General features: G+C 40.8%; 1 protein-coding gene across 2 annotated transcripts in view; it reads left to right on the forward strand.

Annotated features, from left to right (window-relative positions):
* Window positions 1–20,395, forward strand: part of plxnb1a (plexin b1a) — a 70,145-nt gene that overhangs the window by 20,783 nt on the left and 28,967 nt on the right. For both annotated transcript variants that reach the window (XM_085145407.1, XM_085145408.1), the window contains exons 2-6: window positions 11,522–11,627; window positions 12,252–13,116; window positions 13,445–13,684; window positions 14,922–15,104; window positions 19,822–19,950. In XM_085145407.1, the coding sequence (XP_085001533.1) occupies window positions 12,262–13,116; window positions 13,445–13,684; window positions 14,922–15,104; window positions 19,822–19,950 (1,407 nt within the window). In that variant the 5' untranslated portion in view covers window positions 11,522–11,627; window positions 12,252–12,261. The remainder of the gene's footprint in view (window positions 1–11,521; window positions 11,628–12,251; window positions 13,117–13,444; window positions 13,685–14,921; window positions 15,105–19,821; window positions 19,951–20,395) is intronic.

Here is a 20,395-nt window from a genome sequence, read left to right on the forward strand (position 1 = left end):
AGCTCACTGAATTCCAGTGTGGTACTTTAATGGTACTTTACCGTTCCAATAAGCCAGTCTCTGAAAATTCTGCCCTTTCCTCAAAGAGTTCCAAAGTGTTCAATGAACCATTGCAGCAGTATGTGCACAATACATCAAAGTTACACTCTGTAACTGGAGTTCCAAACTTTTTCTGGGGTTAACATCAGCTCAAAACCTGTGTGCTGGGAGCTTCATATTTGTGGTTAGTCTGGTACTTTGTCCATATGGTGTACTTTCTAATAACAATAAATAGCACACTTCAAAAAAATACATTACGATGAGCAAATTTCTAGTAACTTCTTGACTTGGCTGTACCTCACATGTCATATTATTTGTTAGATAATTGTATTAAAATGTATTAAAACAGGCCTAGCTGACTGTGACTGTCTACAGCTGCTCCTCTCAGCACATCTGTCCACCAATAACTTTTTACTAACTTTAGATGCGTTATGAAAATTTGCATACACTTTGCAGTTCTTATGAATGAGAAAAATATTAATAGAGGCTCAAACTGTGCTTTGTACCATACCGTAGAAATGCTTTTTAAAGCTATCAGGTTATGCATTTTAACAATGGAGTGTATGGGCTTTAATGTACTGTTAGAGCCAGCCTGAAGTGGCCCATACAGAAATACTTCCTCCTTGCAAGGGGCAAGTCCCAATAATACAAAACACCCTACAATAATAGTGCAGTGTTCCAGTTGACTCAGAATTCATACCTTGGAACTCGGGAGTGACGTCAGCCACGGCGTCAGTCAGTGTGTTCTAGTTGTAAAGTTGAAAAAGCATGAAAAAACAGGACTTGTTTTGCTTCTGAGCAAGGTAGAGCCATTCATGCATCACTAGGAATACATTTTTTGTCACTTAAAAACACAGCTGTGGCACATTCATTGGTAGAGCCTGGTCAGAGTCACAGATACATAACATTGTTAGACAGATTTAAATCCTTAAAGTTTAACTACTGTTTATGTTGTATGTCTGTGAAGATTCTCAGTCATCCAGGTCATCGTAGTCTAAGGAGCTTGGAAAGGAAAGCATCTGGACTGCATCTGGATTTCCAACTAACAATAACAATCCAAGACTACTTCTTAGAGTAGCATGTAAACATAAACAGTAGTCTAAGGAGCTTGGAAAGAAAAGCGTCTGAACTTCTTTAAGTTGCTTGAAGACGTTTCACCTCTCATCTGAGAAGGATGAGAACTGAACTGAAGAAGCTTCTGGGATGAGAGGTGAAATGTCTTCAAGCAACTTAAAGAAGTTCAGACGCTTTTCTTTCCAAGCTCCTTAGACTACTGTTTATGTTTACATCCTACTCTAAGAAGTAGTCTTGGATTGTTATTGTTAGTTGGAAATCCGTGTTTAGGTGGCCTTACAGTTGAAAATTCCAGCTTCTGACTCAATCTGGAACGCAACGTCATTTTGTTAGCCCGTTTCAGCAGTTTCATACACTGCTTGAGTTCTGGTATTCACTTTGGATTGTCTTGAGTTTTAAGGACTAGTTCAGTACTTGGAAAGCTAAACAAAAATGTAATACCACTTAATAATATCGGTCCTTCGTTATATATAAGCTGCAGATGACAGGTGGTCGGCCTAACTGAAGATGTGTTTTAGTGCAGTTCTTGTTTTATCATCCTTTCATGATTTTTTTTCTCATGTTGTCATTCCCGGTATGGCTGACTGACTTACTCTCCTATGGAGGCCAGAGACTTGAGGTCTGTAATTGTGGCAGCATTTGTTGGCTGCTGTCCATGCTGTTGTGGTACAGCCCTTTCAGCAGAAGCTCCTTCTAAGGATCTGACCACGGGCCACTTAACACACTCTCTCTCACACACGGGACAATGAAAGCACACACTTCTCACTATTATTATCTTCATTTAACTATATGGTCCAGTTTCAGTTTTAGTTAAAAGTGTACCTCTTGAGATAGATGGGATTGTGGAGGCTGTGTATTTCATCAAAAACTATAATCAAATATCCACTTTGAGATTTATAGCAGACGTAGTTATTAAGAAGCCATATTTTACTGCCCTCCAGAGCCAGTTAGGTCCCACAGCCGTTTGCTGCTCCCCGATTAAAGTTAAAATTGAGTCTCAGCTGCTATTGTCAATCACTCTCTGTCCTGTCTCTCTTTCTCTCCCTCCCTCTCGCTGAGCCCGTCCACCCCCTGCTTCCTTTTGACTGTTCTTTGATCCTTCTGCCTGTTGAATGTTGAACTGAAGAATTGCAGCACCATCGGTTCCAGTCTGTCATATGTCTGTGACAGCACTAGTTGCCCCTCTCTCCCACCTAGTCTACGTCAAAAGGTCAAAGACTTTGTTTTATTCACAGAGGAACCAGTTGCACCGTACAATGGAAATGTCACTCTCTCTCGTCAGAAGCTGACATGTAAACCTTTTGCACAGTGTGTGACACTAGAACTATTTATAAGAATTTCCAATGAGCAGGGTATTAAAAAATAGATGAAGATCAATGATACATTAAAGTGTTAAAAATAACTGATAGACTCATTTTCTCTTTCTTGCGCTTCAGGAGATATTTGAGGCGCTGTTAGTTTCCTCTCTTATATTTTCCTCATGAGAAAAGTCAAATTTATTTCATCATGGCCATGGTGAAATCAATATTTAAACAAATATTATCATCATAATTGCCACCACCACCACAACTGTCGGTCAAAAGACCTTTTACATGTCATTACTAACAAAATGTATGCTAATAAAAGCAACCCAAACATTTGTAATTGCTGCATTACATCTATGCTACAGTTACACTGTGGAAAACATTAGTGAGACTGCAGTAAAATCAAAATGATCCTGGTTATGTGCAATGAACAAAGATTACTTTAAAAATGAACACCGGGTCTGCGACTGCTTGCAGTCAGTTGGCATCTTTAAAATGACTTCCAAAAGACAAGAAGATGGCATCACTGTGCCATGAGTTTGGGACTGAATGGGGTCAAGTTGGCATTTAAATTAAAACTAAAATATGTTGAATAGTTGTGATAAATCGTATAAAAGTAAAAATAGTTTGGAGGCAGGTTGCCTCCCACCAATCAAAAGTGGTCGCCACAACTATTCTCAATCAATCGTCGACGGGAAAAAGTGATTGCCATGCTATTTTTTTTTTTGTGTGTGTGTGACTGTGCCATTAGGTGAATGAGTTGGCTTTTTTAATGCATTTAATTAATGTCATATTTAAAGGCATTGGATTGTCCTTAACACATTCATTTTTTCTGCTAGGACTACTCTTAGCAACAAAAATACCCAGCTAACAATCTAGCTTATGTTGGCTGTACAAACCAAAATGAAGGAATATATTTTTTTGCTACGTCATGCATGCTTTTTTTAAAAGCATCCTGTCTCTCATGAGTGACTGAATTAAATAGCTGGATGCTGCTTAAGCTGTGGCTCTCAGTTTAACACTAGGTAGCACAGCAAATTGGCAAGTAAAGACCGTTAAGATAAATAGCAGCTACCTGATGCATACGAATCTCTAATGAAGGCTTAGCTGGCTAAAATATCAGAGCTTGACTGCCACTGGATCGTAGGTGCTGATGTCAGTACAATATAATTCATCTCAATTAACTAATGACACATCTTTAAATGAGCCTTTATCTTTTTGTGTCTCATGTTAAAAGAAAACAAAATCCATGTTGGATTATATTAAACAACATTTTTTCCTTTCCTAAATATCTCCTAACAGTTCAGCAGCAAATGCAGGTTGTTGAACTTTTAAACTTCTAATGCCGAGTTGTGCTTTTATACTTTAATTTACTGCACAAAGTAATTGTTTTTTAATGCTGTATACTATTTAAAGGTATTTTTATTTCAGTATTGCCTCATGCACAAAAGACATGTTAACTTTTTGTAGCAGGAAAAGCTGCTGTACTATTAATGGTATATTATATATTATATTCTGCTGTTTTAATCTTACACAGTGTGAACCAGTAAATAGAATTCAGCCTGCATTGCTTTATTCTTTACTGTGATGTGTTGTCATATCTTCTGTTAATGCAAGTTTAATTTTTTTTTTTTTAACACTTTGGTGATCTGATAAAATAAAGATAAAATTAGATTTTCTTTCTTTCATAGTGGCATCAACCTGCTATACTGACATGAATAGTCTTTTTTACTCATAGACCAGTTTTGTTAGCACACTGGTGCAGAGGTAGCAGGAGATCATTAGTATTAGATTTGGCAGATGAAAGCCAGTTGCGCTTACAATGCATCTCAGGTTGAGGGGGACACGCTGGACCAGGCAGCTAGGCTCAACACCTGCTTCTTCCGGGCAGAGCACTACTGCCGCCAGGGTGAAAGGATCCTGTCATAAAACAGGCTAAGTAAGCGCATGTGTGGGTAGACTCTCTTTTTAAGGGAAGTGGCTTTTATCCCGTGTCCGTTAACTGTAGCCACTTGGTCAGAGAGCTGTGAAAGGGACACTATTCCCTGCTGCAGCAGACAGAGAGCTCCTTCAGCACACCGGAGGGACAGAGAGAGAGAGACCCTCTGTGTCTGCATGTGAACTGCGGAGGGAGAAATGGCCATTGACCCTAAAGAGGGCAACGGATATGGAAAAAGGCCAAGCATGTGTGCATCTGCCTCTCATAATATTAGTGATCTAAACATACTGATCTAACTATCTAAGTGGAGAGACACAACCAGCAACCACACTGTTGTTCCAGTAGTTCTAGTATGCTATGCTTGCAGGACACACAACACTAGACAATGGCATCTTGTCTATCAGGGATATGCTCCGCTGTTGTTCATGTTGATGGTTGATTGGAAGATTCCAGCTGTCAAACCTTTGTTCTCTTCTTTGACAATCTAATCATCATTTGTATGAAAATATGAGTATCATGCTTCCAAGCACTCACACAACCAAAACACAATCCAGAACTTGCTGCAAATGAATAGTTTAATGTTGACTCATGGGTATTTTCACATCTGCATCCATGTTGTGGGGGCAGGAATCTAAGCAAAAATGACCAGACCTCCCTTCTTCCGTCCTGGGTCCAGAAAGCATTTCAATGAGATCCTTCAACCATCTCGACTGAATAGCTGAGCTCCTGTCCGGAGAACCTGTCTCTAAGTCTGAGCGCAGATACCCTCGTAAGATAACTAATGTCCCCTGATTGTATCTGTGATCTACCCCCTGTTCATGGTCATTGGTGAGCGTAGGACTGTAGAACATTATGTCCACAGTCATACATTCATTCTCAGATTGCACTTGACCACAACTGTGTTGAGACTTTCTGCTCAACTCTTCCCCTACTGGTGAACGTGATCCTGAGATACTTCAAGTCATCCACTTGGTAATAGGAACCCACTCTTTTTAGACTGAGAAAGTCAGTGAGTGCTAATTCTCATTACAGATATTTCACACTTGAACACCTCTGATGCAGATTTTTTTAAAATTATTAATTTACCCTTGTTCTTTTCTTCTTGTTGTTGTTGCTTCTACCTTTATATCAGGGCAGGGGTGTCCTACTCTAGGCCTCGAGAGCCGGTGTCCTGCAAGTTTTAGATGTCCTTGATCCATCACAGCTGATTTAAATGGCTAAATTACCTCCTCAACTTTTCTTGAAGTTCACCAGAGGCCTGGTAATGAACTAATAAGGGTGATATTTAAAACCTGCAGGACACCGGCTCTCGAGGCCTGGAGTTGGCCACCCCTGGGTCAAGGAAACTAGTGTACGCTACCACACACATTGTCAAAGAACTGAAGCTACTTCCAGCTACTCTCTGCTTCTGATCAGGATGCTGCTGAATTTTCTGTTTGTTGTTTATCTTTATCTGGAAGTCTGCAACTGAAAAAATTCAGTTCTTCTTCTCCACCATCATTAGAAACCTCACAAACACTGCAAGTGTTCTCATAAACTTTGTTTGTAGTGAGTCAGTCTCACAAAGCTCTCTGCAGTTTTTTGTCATAAATCGATTTCAAGCATTTCCTGATAAATACATGTTCCTGTTCTGTATATTCTCACTTGCATCCTATTTGCGTGTGGCCACTGAAAGCCCTGCTGATCTCTAACAGATCCTTTGCCACTTCCTCTACTGTATTCTCTGGAAGGGATCCACAGATGCTACTGTGGCAGAGCCCGGGGCCTGGGGCGAGACGCCAGCCAACCCACCACTACATAACAATGCAAGGCAGTGCTCCATGGCTCCGGGCCCAGTGTCCCCCCACTGTCTCTGCGCTGTTGAACTCACATATTTTATGGGGTCTTTGGTGGTCAGTGGGCTGTCACGGCTCATTAGGAGCTTTAGAAATGAACTTGCACAGCAGACTCTCGCAGTGATTAATAAACATGGACGGAGAGAAAGAGCGACAGGAATGGGTAGGGTGAAAGTTCACAGATGAGACTGCATTCTGAGACATTTATAGAGGTCATTAAATATGCTGGCTAGCACAAACACAGTACAGTATATCACCATTTCTCTTACAGTTTATTGGGTTAAACTAATTATCATCTCTTTAGTAGCCAAATCATCCAAAAAGAAACATGAAAATATAACATTTGTGAGAAAATCCCAGATAAACTTTTGCTTTTGCTTTGTTTACATGTCACAGTTTACTTCATAGTTTCTATATGACGACCCTTTCCCCTCCCCTTTTCAGCTGAAATGGGCCAACAAGAGGTTATTTATAGGTTGCTAGACTGTGTCCCATGGCTGAATATGCTGCATACCAGATACAACTGATGAACACTGGAGATTGTTGATGAAAGGCATGAGAGAAGCCGCCCCTTTGCAGCTCTAAAGGGTGTCACTGGTATTTGTTTGACTACCAAGCACTTCTACAGACCAGATGTCGTGAATAAAGCAGAGCTCAAGGACAGGAAACGTTTAAAAGTTCAAAATGAAAGTTGTTGGATGAAGTGAAAGACATGGAGTTAAATGATTTTTTTAGAAGAAGCAATCCAAATTTAATGATTGTTCATTTCATTGATGGATGAAGCGAAAATGTTGCTTATCTTTAAAAGGTCTTACACACTGACAGAAATATCCCAGATTGGACTTCCCCTCTTTGACTTTTACATCGACTACGACTGTATTTCTCACGTCTCTGTTCCTTCCCATCCCTCTCCACTCTGCCCCACACCACAGTCATTCAGTCTGATCTCATGGTAGCTTGTAGGAAGACATCACTGATGACTAGTAAGAGGAAGTTCCCATGGCAATGGGGTCGCCGTTAGCTATAAATATGTTGACCTCGTCATGTTGTCCGGTCAAAGAGCAGGTGAGGACGCCTGTTAAGAGTGGCAGTGAGAATTTGTGTAGAATAGTTCCCAGGCTCTCTATTACAGAGGCTGGATAGGCCTAAAATATCCAGCTTAACAAGTTATTAGCCCTGACACAGTAATTGTTTTAAGTTAGTTTTAGATTGGAGTAGATTAAATTAGTCTTTATTGTCCCAGAAAAATTGTTCTGGGAAACGGCTGGCATAGTTCCATCCAAGTGCAATCAAATGCAGCATGCTGTATCACAACTAGATCTGCAAACACTAGACCAGAATATATTTCACAGTACGGTACACTGTACTTTACTGGATCCACTGAATTATAGTAGCTTCATGACTACGTTAAACTGTAAAATAAAAACAAACCCCTTTTAGTCTGAGCACCGCAGTGTTTCTATGATCCTAATGCGAGACTTTCAGTGACAGATGAAATCCCATTCATACGTAAACAAATACCCCCCCCCCCCCCCAAAAAAAAACAAAAAAACAAAAAAAAAACTAAATTTCGAAGCTTCCTCAAAGTAATCTTTTATGTTATAGCTGATTTAGTACAGGCATTAGCAAAAGACAGCTAGTGTTAGCCAATGTTAGCAAACCTTACCTATGAAGTTATTAGGAGAAGTCATAAAGTCAACTTTATTACTGTGCTATGACTAGGGATGGGTACCAGTATCCGGTGCCATCTGACATAAACGGTAGTAACCAGACCGAAAAGCAGCGCACATTTTGGTGCTTTATTTCGGTGCTTTTTTTTCCTGAGCTGTGATACACTTTAGATTCTAGCCAATCATTTTACGTTTCCGAGGATAGTAGGCGGGTCCAGGTACATACGTTCTTTTAGAGCAGAGCTAAAATGCTCAAGGCGAAGCGGTCAAAAGTCTGGCTGTACTTCACAGAAAAATGTGCAAACTCAGCAGCCTGCAACAAGTGCTTTAAGCTGATACTGTGATACTGTCAAAGGAGGTAACACCTCAAATCCGATGAAACACCTGGCAACGCATAGCGTTTTTTTTAAAAGCCGAGAAATGCACCGTATTTGATAGCTTGCTGCGAGACCTCACACCGAGCACATCTACTGCGGGTGTGGTGCCTGTTGTCGGACCCGGAGTTAGCAACATCCCCCAAGAACCCGAAGAGTAGAGTCCTGGCCCCTAGCCCTGCCAGTGTAGCAGAAATGATGACGGATGATGATGCAGCAGCAGCCGTTCTTCTCTGCGTGAGTAGCTTAATGTTGTTCGTGTATAATTTACGTTGAGTAGGCTAACCACGTTATTGCATTAATGCATGTAAGGTGAACTAGCAAACAACATCATAGCTACATGCGGCTGTCTTCTTGTTTGATGGCAGATACTCCCTTCACCCTGGCCAAAAAGGCTAAAATGACCAAAGAAGAAGTGGAAAACAGTTAAACATGAGAGGTTTTTGGACAAAGTTAGTGTTTTTTCCATTGTTTAAGCACTGCTTCCAGCCAAGAGTGATACCATATATGCTCCATAGATGCAGAAAAGGCTAACATTGTAATCTTTATACAAAAAAACAGCTGAACATGAGAGGTTTTTGGACCAATTTTGTGTTCTCCATTCTTTAAGCACCGGTTTGAGCACCGTTTAAGCACCGGCACCATTTCAGAAGTACCGGTTTGGCACCGGTATCGGATAAAACCTAAACGATACCCATCCCTAGCTATGACTCTTTATGACTTATGCTTTATGCTACCTTTGAGCATGTATTAAGTTCATGCTCATGAAGCCAGGTATAGCCGTTCACACTGAGCACAGTGCCCACTAGAGGAGGTCGGGGCCTCAGGCCACCCTCAGTATCCTGCTGGAGGTCATTTTTACAGCCTTGGCAGTGCTCATCCTGTTCCTCCTTGCACAAAGGACCAGATACCATTCTTGCTGATGCGTTAAAGATCTTCTACAACCCTGACCAGCTCTTCTAGAGTAACTGCATGCCTCCTGAAATCTCCTCCATGCTTTTGACACTGTGCTGGGAGACATAGCAAACCTTATGGCAATGACATGTTTATTGATGTGCCATCCTGGAGGAGTTGGACTACCTGTGCAACCTCTGTCATGCTGCTGGTAGTGAGAAAACAGTCAGCAAAAATATCAGAGGCATCCATGTGTAAAAGCATTTCTGTTTTGAGGATTGTCTCATTTTTGCCCCTCTAGTGCACTTCTTGTTAATTTGAATAACACCAAAGCAGCTGAAACTGCAGCTGAAACAACCCCCTCTGCTACTTACCTGACCAGGTAAGTAGCTTACCTGACCAGATCAGTATCTCACAAGTTTAGCTGACTTAAATCTACAGTCAGCTAAACTTGTGAAAGAATAAAGTTACGTTGAAACCAAGCACACCATTGTTTTTCTTGTGACATTACCAATAGGTTTGATGTGTCACATGGCCCTCTTCCTATTGAAAAAACAAAAGTTGTATCCAAGATGGCCGACTTCTAAATGGCCACCATGGTCACCCATCTTGAAGAGTTTGCCCCCTCACATATACTAATGTGCCACAAACAGGACTTTAATATCACCAACCATTTCCATTTTATTACAGTGTATCCATATAAATGGCCCACCCTGTATATTCTGATTTAAGTGTTCCTTTCAATTTTCTTTTTCTTGAGTAGTACACGTGTAGTGTTGTTAATGTTATTTCAGGATAAAAAAAACATTACACTTCACCAAGAAAATTAAAAAAGGAAATGTGCTTCCATTTGTAACATGGTCTCACGAAGCCAAAACATACATGAACACTTTTGATGGAAGTGTTTTGAATGCATCACGTCAGTGTTTATGTTAGCATATGATAGCAATGCGTGTTGTTTCAGTGGACGCGATCATTGCAAGACGTGTGTGAGGTTATGACAACACAGATGCTTTGGGAAAATTATCCACAGTTTCTTGTAGTTTCTGTTTCAGATGTTTGAGAAAATCCGTCACATGCATGAACACCAAACAGTGACACTGGTCATACTGGACAGTTCTATTTGAGAACCATTCATCCAGTAGCCGAAAACTGTTGGACTCCTGACGTCGCCCATTGGTCACATTGCCTTTTACTTTTAGGATTGCTGCTTACCTGATTGAAAACAACATGGATGTGAGGGCTGTAGGCAGTGTGAATCAATAAAACATGAGATTTTGTTTGTTTTATATGCATATTTCATGAAGACTATTCCTCCCATGTCTGTACGATTTTGAGCCCTGTTTAATAGAGTGTACTCGTTGGCTTCTCACACACAGTGTATAGTATTAGTGTATAGTGCATCATAAACCGGACGCAAATCCTTTGACAGTGGGCGTGGAGGTTATTTCTTCTAATACTTCTTATTCTGCTCATGAATAAGTAAAGAGGAGGCCCTGAGACACACTCACCCACTTACCACACACACGCACCTGCTCCTGGATGGCCCCTGGTTATGCAGAGATGCGCACAGATCCACACCCATTCCCAGAGATTCCCCTCCCACCTCCCTTGTCTTTGTCCTGATTGCAGCCCCAGGGGGTAGACAGTTAGGTGAGATGGCACTGCATGTCTAATCTCTTAGAAATCTATTTGCACTTCAAGGTAATGCTGCACAAAATTGCATTTTTTTAATATCACACTCTTATTTTTCAGAGTCTGTCATTATGCTGTGTGTTTGGCCAGAAGTAATACTTGCCAGTGCTCAGTTTCAGTATTCTTCATATCCCTGGTTTAGGGCTTATACTTGTGTATTAGAATCTATACATTTTTAGTGTTTTAATTTTTTTTTGTTACGAGGCTTCAAATTATTGATGTTTTGTTAAGACTAGACGTGTTTATAGTAGCTATCATGAACATAAACTCTCCCTTTAGGATAAAAAAAGAAGGTGGAAAGAGGCACTATTGTGCATAGGAGTTGTTTAATTCTATATGACCCTTTCCAGGGAGGTCAGTGAAAGGTCTGGGGAACCTGTTCAATAATTGAAGGAGTTTTATCTGTAATGTGAAAGCTCTCAGTGTCCATACACCACTTTCCTCAGAGGTGTTGAGTGATGGCTGTGGAAATGGGAAATAATAGGAGTTGTTTTGAATGTTTCTAGTGGTAAGGGATACTGTGGCTGCTGGCGTTTCAATTCCATTAAATGCACTCTGCACAGCGACAGAGTTAAACGCTATGCAAGTAATCTTACACGCTGGTGCTGTGACATTTTCAAGAGGGGGAATAAGAGTCACCTTAAATCTTGCTTCTGTATGTCATGAATTTGCCATTCTTTTCTTGCTTTGTGTGCAGATTGGATATCCCATGTGTTGCTGCTGTTCAGACAGATGAAAGGATGGGGATATAATTCTGGATGATAAGGTGAAGAATTTCTTCAGCTGAACAGAGAACATAAATGGTGAGATCCCATTTTTCTGAAGAAAGTACCATTTTAAAAAGGCTAAAACCAAAAATGTGCTGTCAGACGTTAATAACCTGTCTGCACCCAATGGACCCAAATCAATTTGTTCATACAAATTTCAGTTGGGCAGATATCACTCAAAGATAAATAAATAGTTCATTTGCTGTTCTAGCTTTATATTAATGTATAAAGGTAATGGTATAAATAGGGGGAATGACACAAAATAATAATACAGAGCCCATTTCTGTCAGTGTGGCAAAGAGGAATATCCTGTTTCAGACATAATACCTGCTAGTGGGTCTGTTTGGTGTTGGCTTTGGTCATGTATTTTCTGCAACTGTCATAAGAAAGGTACAGGATATTACTTGAAGCCATTTAGTTAAACTGTGTGCATGCTTGGAATAATCAGCATTAGTTAGAAAAAAGAGCATTTTCTTGCTAGCTTAAATTCTTAAGAGGTTTTCAACACATAATATTTCTGATCTTAAACCTAAGCTCTATAAAACTCTTAACTTGCACTTTCCTTAGCTATATGGAAGCAGCTTTTAGCCTTATTAAATGCTGATGTTCAATCTTAAATATCCGCTAGTGCAAACCTTAAACCTTTTTTCCCATCCTCAGACTGTTTGCCATGCTACATGGGAACTCCACCCTGGTCTTACTCTTCATCCTCACCATTTTTGCCACTGTCTATGGTCGTTCCTACCCCTGTTTTTCCCGTAATGACACTGAGTTCCAGCACCTGGTGCTCCACCCCGACCCCTCTGCAGGGACTGTGTACGTGGGGGCCAGGGACCACCTTTTCCAACTGGATGGCTTAGATGGACTGCGGTTGGAGCAAGAAGAGAGGACTGGACCTGTAATCGACAGCAAAGAATGCCTGCCCCCAGTCACCGACACCAATTGTCCCCAAGCCAGAAGAACCAGTAATCACAACAAATTACTGCTGGTGGATCCTAAAGCATTGGAGTTGATCACATGTGGCAGCGTGCACCAGGGCACCTGCCAGAAACGTAGCCTGAGGTCAGTCAGAGAGGTTTTGTTCTCTACTGAGAGGCCTGTGGATACCCAGTATGTTGCAGCCAATGATCCATCAGTGTCAACAGTTGGTTTGGTAGTGCGGCCAAGTGGCGGAGATAGAACTGTGATGTATGTTGGTCGGGGCTATACCGCCAGCCACCCACCTATCTCCACACGCCACCTTTCATTAAAACCCATCTTTTCCTATGAAGAGACAGCTAAGCTAGCTGTGGCTGGGCGTCTTTCGGAGTATGATCATCATTTTGTGACAGCGTTCACACGGGGCACGTACGTGTACTTCTTATTTTACCGCCGTGACATCAAGTCACCATCAAGGGACTACCGGACATATGTCGCCAGAGTGTGCATGGAAGACACTTCCTACTATTCATATGTGGAAATTCCTCTTGTCTGCCTATCACAGTCCCATTCACATAGGAGTTACAATCTGCTCCAGGCAGCCCAGGTATTGAGTCAAAACATTATGAACACTTGTGCCTGATATCTTGTTGGTTCTTCACATTGCATCGCAACCATTTTATTTTAACTATTTTATTTATTAGTGATTTATTAGTGATAGAATTGCCACCCCAATATTTTTGGTGGCCCCCATTTATTTCCCTTAAATAACTAGAATCAACATTTAAAATTGTGCTTTGTATTTCCTTCAGTTAACTTTGTCTAATATTAAAATTATTTTGATGATCTGAAACATGTAAGTGTGACAAGTATGCTGAAGAATAAGTGTTCATCAGGGTTACGCTGACCCTTTTTCTGTGCCTTTGTTGGAACAGGTGGGACACGGGCCGGGTCTGCAGGGCGAGGATCTGCTAGGAGTCTTTTCCACCAGTACCAGCCCCACAAACGACGATCCCTCACATGAGTCAGCTCTGTGCATTTTCTCTCTACACGAGCTGGACAGATACATCAACTCAACCCGTGACCTCTGCTACACCAAAGATGGGCGGGGGGAGGGAACAGGAGAGGCCTACATAGAATACGAGGTCAAGTCCAGCTGTGCCAACCTGCCCGTGGTAAGAATACAGGAGTAAATGTTTTGGGGAGCGCTGACCTGCTTTTGATGTCGATCTTTCCCGTGAAAACAAATATTTTTTTTGAGCCTTTGCATACTCATGTGAACCTTTCAGATTGCTGAGAGAGAACATCCTTAATGCTTTGTGCTAGTTATAGCAGGAAAGCCTCACAGTAGATACATTAAAACTCTCTATCATAAGGACTTATTCCCTGATGTCAACCCATACTTCAGCTATATTGACTAATCTGATGTGTTCAGCGGAAGCCAAAACAGATACAGCCATGTAACGAAGAATGACAGGACTGGTAAGATTAAGTGTAGTAACAAGAAGAAGTAGTGACTACATATAATGGATGGATGAAAGTGAAGTAATGAGGTCCTTGTTGAAAATCCCTAAGGTCTCTAAAGCCCCAGGAGTAGCTCTGCCCAGCTGCAGCCATTCAGAGACCCTCTCCACTGCCCTGCAAACCGCTCAGGTCCTGCCAGCCCACAGAAGCATTTAATGGGATCGTTAGGGATCAATAAACCAAACTACCCTTGAATCATCTGTGCTACTGCTTAATGAGCTCTGACAAGGAAGGACGAGACTTCTTTTGAAAGCCACGGGCATAAGAAAATAGAGAGGGAGAGAGGGGAAGAAACAGAGACGTGAAGAGAAAGCCTGTGGAATATAGTGCAAAAGAGGAGGAAATGAAAGTAAGGAAATAGATGAATGGGGAAGATAAAGTTGTATTAAATCATGAAGTTCCCCTCCTAGCAATGAAACGTTATCATTATTTTCTTAATAAACAAACTGAGCAAACTAAAAAAAGATCTCTCATTCTACCCACTCCTCCTCGTCCTCCTCATCCTCCTCCTCCTCCAGGGCCAATTATCTAGAAGCAGAGCTCAGAGACTTAGTGGAAAAGCGGAATTTGGAGTGGTTGCTTTGCAAAACCAAAGGAAAGGAGAGACTATGTCTCTGAATGAGTCTGCTTTAATCTATGGTGCAATCCTCTTATGATGTATTAAGAGGATTCAGAGGCTCTGAGGCAACAGTGGGAATATAAACTTATTTGCTCTAAAGCTTTAGATGTTTGGCATGACTTAAAACAACAGGGGAAAAATATTAGCTGTATTTGAAATGTGATATAAAAATTAAAATGTAGCTTGAAATTGTAGCAATAAAAGTCTCTGTTGTGTTTATTTGAAGATGAACCAGCAAGACAAACTCTCTATCCCGTCACATGTTTTAGAATACCCTGAAGGCATATCCCTGCGGCTCCGACCACACCCCAAGTCCAATGGCAAACAGGGAACCGCTGAAAGCTAAACCCGCATGGCACACCTCATCTGCCCGTCTCACCGCCGTGGCAGTCAGTGTCAGGGATGGACATAGCATCGCATTCCTGGGAGACTCCAAAGGGACCCTTCACAAGGTAGCTCAGACTTTTAGTTTTTGTTTCTGTGTGACCTTGGAGAGCCTCCCCTGGCGTGCAGAGTGGGAGGCAGGGAGAAACCCCTGACTCATGGAAATATTTCTACCAGTTTCTTATTTACCCGGTGGTCTAATTTTTTTATTCACCGCGCTCACAGAAGTGTCAGGGCTTAACTGGATCTGTGTCCACGCAGGCCTACCTTTGTGCTCTAACTTGTCTATGATTCACATCTCAGCAAAACACACCTTACACCACATAAAACACACTGAAACACACAAATCCAATTTCAAAGATATTTAATCCAAGTCCACACCAGTTCCCATATACTTCTACATCACTGTGTGACTCCGGCCTGGAAGATTCCTATCATTCCAGCATTCACAGTGTTCCAACAAACACAGGCTAGCATACCTTTGTGATCCCACGCTTAACGGGTTTGCTTTTTCTTCTGCACACTGCAACATGTTGGAGACAGGGTCTTATTTTGGGGGGGTTTTGTTGGAAAGTTTCGTCCAGAGTAGATTTCTAATATGGTTCTCATATTTTTATCAAAGTCTAAGTGATGTTTTCAGCTCTTCTGTACAAAACAAAACAAGAAAAGAGAACGCTTCTACCTTCTGAACAACATCTGCATAGATGTGATAGTTACATGAAGGGATCAAGATAAGAGGATTGCAGACACAACCTGTTTTGCTCTGTTTGTGTGTGTGTGTTCTTGTGTCAACTAGAGAGAGTGAGACACAGAGCCAGACTTAGTACTTTTAGGTAGCAGATCAAAGCTGCACTCAACGTAGTCATCTGAAAAAAGCTATTGTAACAGGATTAGCGTATCACAGCAGGACAAATTCCACAGCATCCAGATATGGGACTCCATTTGAGTGCATGTTTGTGTTTCAGAGGAAAGAGGTTGACAACTGGTGACCCACTTTAAATGTAATACTGCAGTAGTATGTTGATGGTCTGTAATTGGTGTAACTGACTTGATTTTTGTGGTTGTAGTCAGCAGGCTTTACCTGCATTGCTTTGTTGGAATTAAAAGACCATTTCTGCATTTGCCTAACTGCGCATATTTGTTTTCACACCAAGGTTTCAATAAAACAATCGATACTGCTCTTACATTGGTACATTAACTGTGGAGCTAGAGCTGGAGGTTGTTTGGCTTACGCGAGCATAATGGATGGAAGCATAAAATGGAAAACATAACAACGACCATCTTACTGCTTCCTTGTTTAACTGGTACAAAAACCACACTGAACGCTGAACATGTGGGAACTCGAGTGCAGGAAGTACAGTACTTTTCATCCACGCAGGTTGGAATTATATTTATTCTGTTTATAAAATTTGCAACTTTGCAAATCTAATCTACGCCGTGCTATCGTGTTCTTTTTAGAGAGAAGAGGCTTTCTCGCAGCAATTCTTCCAAATAAGCCATGTTTGTTCAGTTTTTTAATTATGCTGTTAAGAACTTCAACATTTACCTGTATAGTCTGAGAGGAAGCTCTCTGGCTCCTTGCAGTTTGCCTGAGCAATGAACAATCTGACCTTGGGATGAGTTTGCAGTAATGTGGTCTTCAGTGAAGAATGGCAGGCGTCTTGCAAGTTCTTTCTGTAGAATGAGGGACTCTAAATTGTCTGTAAATGACCTTATGACCCTTCCCACATTGATGGGAGCAACAATTGCTTCTCTAAGATCATCGTCAATGTCTTTTCTCCTTAGCAGTGTGTTACCCACACACATAAATTCTTCAGACAGGCAAACTGCTGAAACCTCTGCTTTTATAGAGATGCTCACACTTGCTAATGATTCATTAATGTGCATTTGATTAGGAGCACCTGCCTGCTACTTACCCTCTTATTTCCTATAGAAGCAGTAAAGGTGTGCTTAGGTTGTCAAACAACACTTTTTAAAAATAATAATAAAATGTGTTGTTGTCCAAACAGATTGTCTAAGGAGCGTGGAAAAAAGGTCAATGGACTTGTATCAATTTCTTGAAGAGATATCACCTCTCACCTAGAGCTGGGTGATATGAGATTTTTTTCATATCACGATATGTTTTTTTTAATTTCAGGCGATAACAATATATATCACGATATAAGCCAAATAACTATATTTGTAAGTAAAATGTGAAATAATCAGCAGCTTGTTTTGATTCAAATATTTATTTCCCATAATAAGTTCAACAGGGTAGATGTACTTAAGAAACATGAGACTTTTTCAGATAAATAAAGGGAAATATTGCAAACTACACAAAAGGCAGCCGCTAAAGCGTTTAGGTTTCAAAATAGAACAAACAAAACAGACTACTAAATTGTCAATTCCACTTAGAAACAAAATATTAATTCTAAAAATAAATCTTAGTTTGTTTTACAGAAGAACAGACAAAATTGACTAACTTTTGTCAATATCAAATAAACTGAGAACTAAAAGGAAATTCTCAATCTCTCCTTGTTGTATAGCTTAGCTTTTCAAACAGTTTTAACAGTTACTTTAGTCTGACAAAAGCCGAATGACGAATTAGCGGTTTCAGTCAGAGATTGAGCTTGCACCGGTTTATTGTATTTCCAGACTTGCTTTCGGCACAATTTACAGTGCGCGCTACTCTGTTTGACTTGAAATTGCCGAAATACCTTCACACTACGGAACTTCTATGGCTCTTCCGTTCGACAATCTCTCCGGCATTGGAACCATCATCTGTTTTCTCTTCGGTAACCTTCGGTCACGCTCTCGGTTGATTTTTCTCTAGTCGGCACACTCATTTCCTCCATTACCTGGGTGGCACGCGGCTGGCTGCTTCCCAAACAAATACACATGTGCGGCTTGGCACTTGTGCTGTACGTAACAAGTCGTGACGTGACGTGACGCTGCGGCTGTGATTGGTTCGGCTCTGCACTACTTAATTTGGATTGGCTGTTCTTTTTTTTTTTTTTTTTTTTTTTTTTTTAAAGAGGACAAGAGTGGTGAAGCCTATCGCAATAGTTTAATGTTTCTATCGAGAAAAGGTTATTTCGCAATACATATCGTTATCGTTCTATCACCCAGCTCTACTCTCACCTAAGGCTTCTTCGGGGTTGTTCATTTAATTAGACTAGATTATTTGTTATTAAGTTATAGGTGTGTGAAGAGTGGGTACATTTTTTTCCATGACTGTAGATTCAGAATTTTTGAAATTCTGCCAACAGTTGGTGCTTAATTTGGCTTATAGTCTCTCCTTTCAGACAATGTATAAGGATTGTGTTGCTGAATGAGTAAATAACAGTCTCAGGGTATGAAAACAGAATTAGGACAGGACTTATTGTACAAACTATCTTATAAAGATGATGGGCTAGTGGATGTATAATTCTGAATGAATAATGACATTTTTAAGAAACAGTGTTTGTGATTTCTTTGCTGGCTTGGTTTTTAGAGCCACAAGTGAACATATTTTTGTTGAGGGCTGACTACAGCTGTCTACTGCAATAGACAGACACAGACACCTATTAATTGGTGCTAAAAGACTAGAATTTCACTAAAGTGGAGCCAAAGCATCTTGGAAAGGCTGCATCACACAGAGGGCCGTGATATTTGTCAGATAATTCCATTAATAACGATCCACCACAAACACGGTCAAAAGGTCCAGTTCAGTGAACGAAATAGCTGAGATAAGTGAGTCCCATCAGACAGGTGTTGGCTACACAGCCCTAATTTTAAGTATTAACAAATGGGTGAGTGATTACGAAAAAACATCTCCCTTATTGGTGTCAGAAGGGGGAAAATTAGGTATAGACACTTTAAAGATGGATGTTGGATATTTTAACATGGAGCTCTTTGGAGATTGACTTGCTTTCAGACACAGCCTTCAGTGTGCATTAGATGCTGCGCTGGGAAATTCAGTATTGGCTTTGTTTTTCAGGCCTGATGATTGCCACTTAATACCTTAAAGAAGCATTAGCGTGGTGGAGATACAAGCCACCTGGACATCTTGATGATTAACTTCCTTGTTTTGAATGAGCAAGTGGAGCAGTGGTGTTCCTGAATTGGTTTATGTCAGAAGTTTCAAAATAAAAGTCAAAACGGGATGGTGTTGGTCGCTATCCTGGAAGTGGTTTTTTTTTTAATCCCAGCAATAGTAAAATGACAAATAATGGAGGAACATTTAATTAAACATTGGTTTACTGTTAAGGAGCAGCAGGCTAGAGTCAGGTTGTTGCTCCTAGCTAGCTGTTTCCAGAAGATGGCCTACCATTTTCAGCTTAAAAAAAGTTTTTATGATGGACACATCTCTTTAATGTTCCAAAGTCACAGAGCATTACAAAGCAGCTTCCCATGCCATTATGTGTTGAGTGCATCCTCTTAATGGGATAACTGATTCTCCATTCTGTCCACAGTGATCTCATTAACATGAAGTAACATGAGAGTTTGAATGCCTGGGAATTGCTTAAGCCAGAGGTGTCTTCCTGTACTTCATATTAGATTTGACTGTGTGATAATCACATTCATGCCCACTTCTGCTGCGCTCCTTTGCAAGTCTGATTTGATTTGTGTTTGAGTTGTAAGCTGAAGAAGGTATTCGTTTTGTCTTTTATTTTTTTTGCCTGTCTCAGTTTAGTCCTGCAGTGAGGGGAATAGATCACGCTCATCCTTTCTGTCCTGGAAATTCAAATCGAGTTGGACTGATATTTGCTACGTCATGTATACCACGAATTCTATGTCTTGTGCTTTTCTGCTATAAACGTCCAGGTTTATCTTGGCCGAGATGGCACTGTGGAGGTATACGAGAACACAACGATCCACCCCAACTCTCCCATTAACAGTGATCTTTTGTTGGATCAGAATGGAGGACATATCTACATCATGACCAAAACCACGGTAAGTTTACAATGAATTATAAACACTTTAGGATAGTTTTAGGTTCCCCATATTTTAAGTCCAAATATTCAACAGCTGCAGGTTTTTTTTTTTGTTTTTTTTGACTGAGTATCCCCATTCAACCACTCAATCAGATGTCTCCATACACGAGACTGAACATGGATTGTAATCCATCGTCAACACTATTTATTGTTTGTCAGAGTTTTTCAGGCTTTGCGTCTTCCTCAAGCTGTTTCTCTCTTACTAATAAAAGAGGATAACAGAATATAAGCCAAAGAGTAAAAGAAAACACTGAGGCCAGCTGGCTGTTGAGGTCAAAGGTCACTAACCCCACTGTGAGTTGTACAACAGTCTGCAGGAGGTGTAAAGTCGCTTTTAACAATGGTATTGATCAGAGAAAGTGGCCTCCATTGTGTTGGCACACTCCCTACAGAGTGTGTGTGGG

Source organism: Neolamprologus multifasciatus, chromosome 20 (assembly GCF_963576455.1).
Source record: "Neolamprologus multifasciatus chromosome 20, fNeoMul1.2, whole genome shotgun sequence".
NCBI lineage: Eukaryota > Metazoa > Chordata > Actinopteri > Cichliformes > Cichlidae > Neolamprologus > Neolamprologus multifasciatus.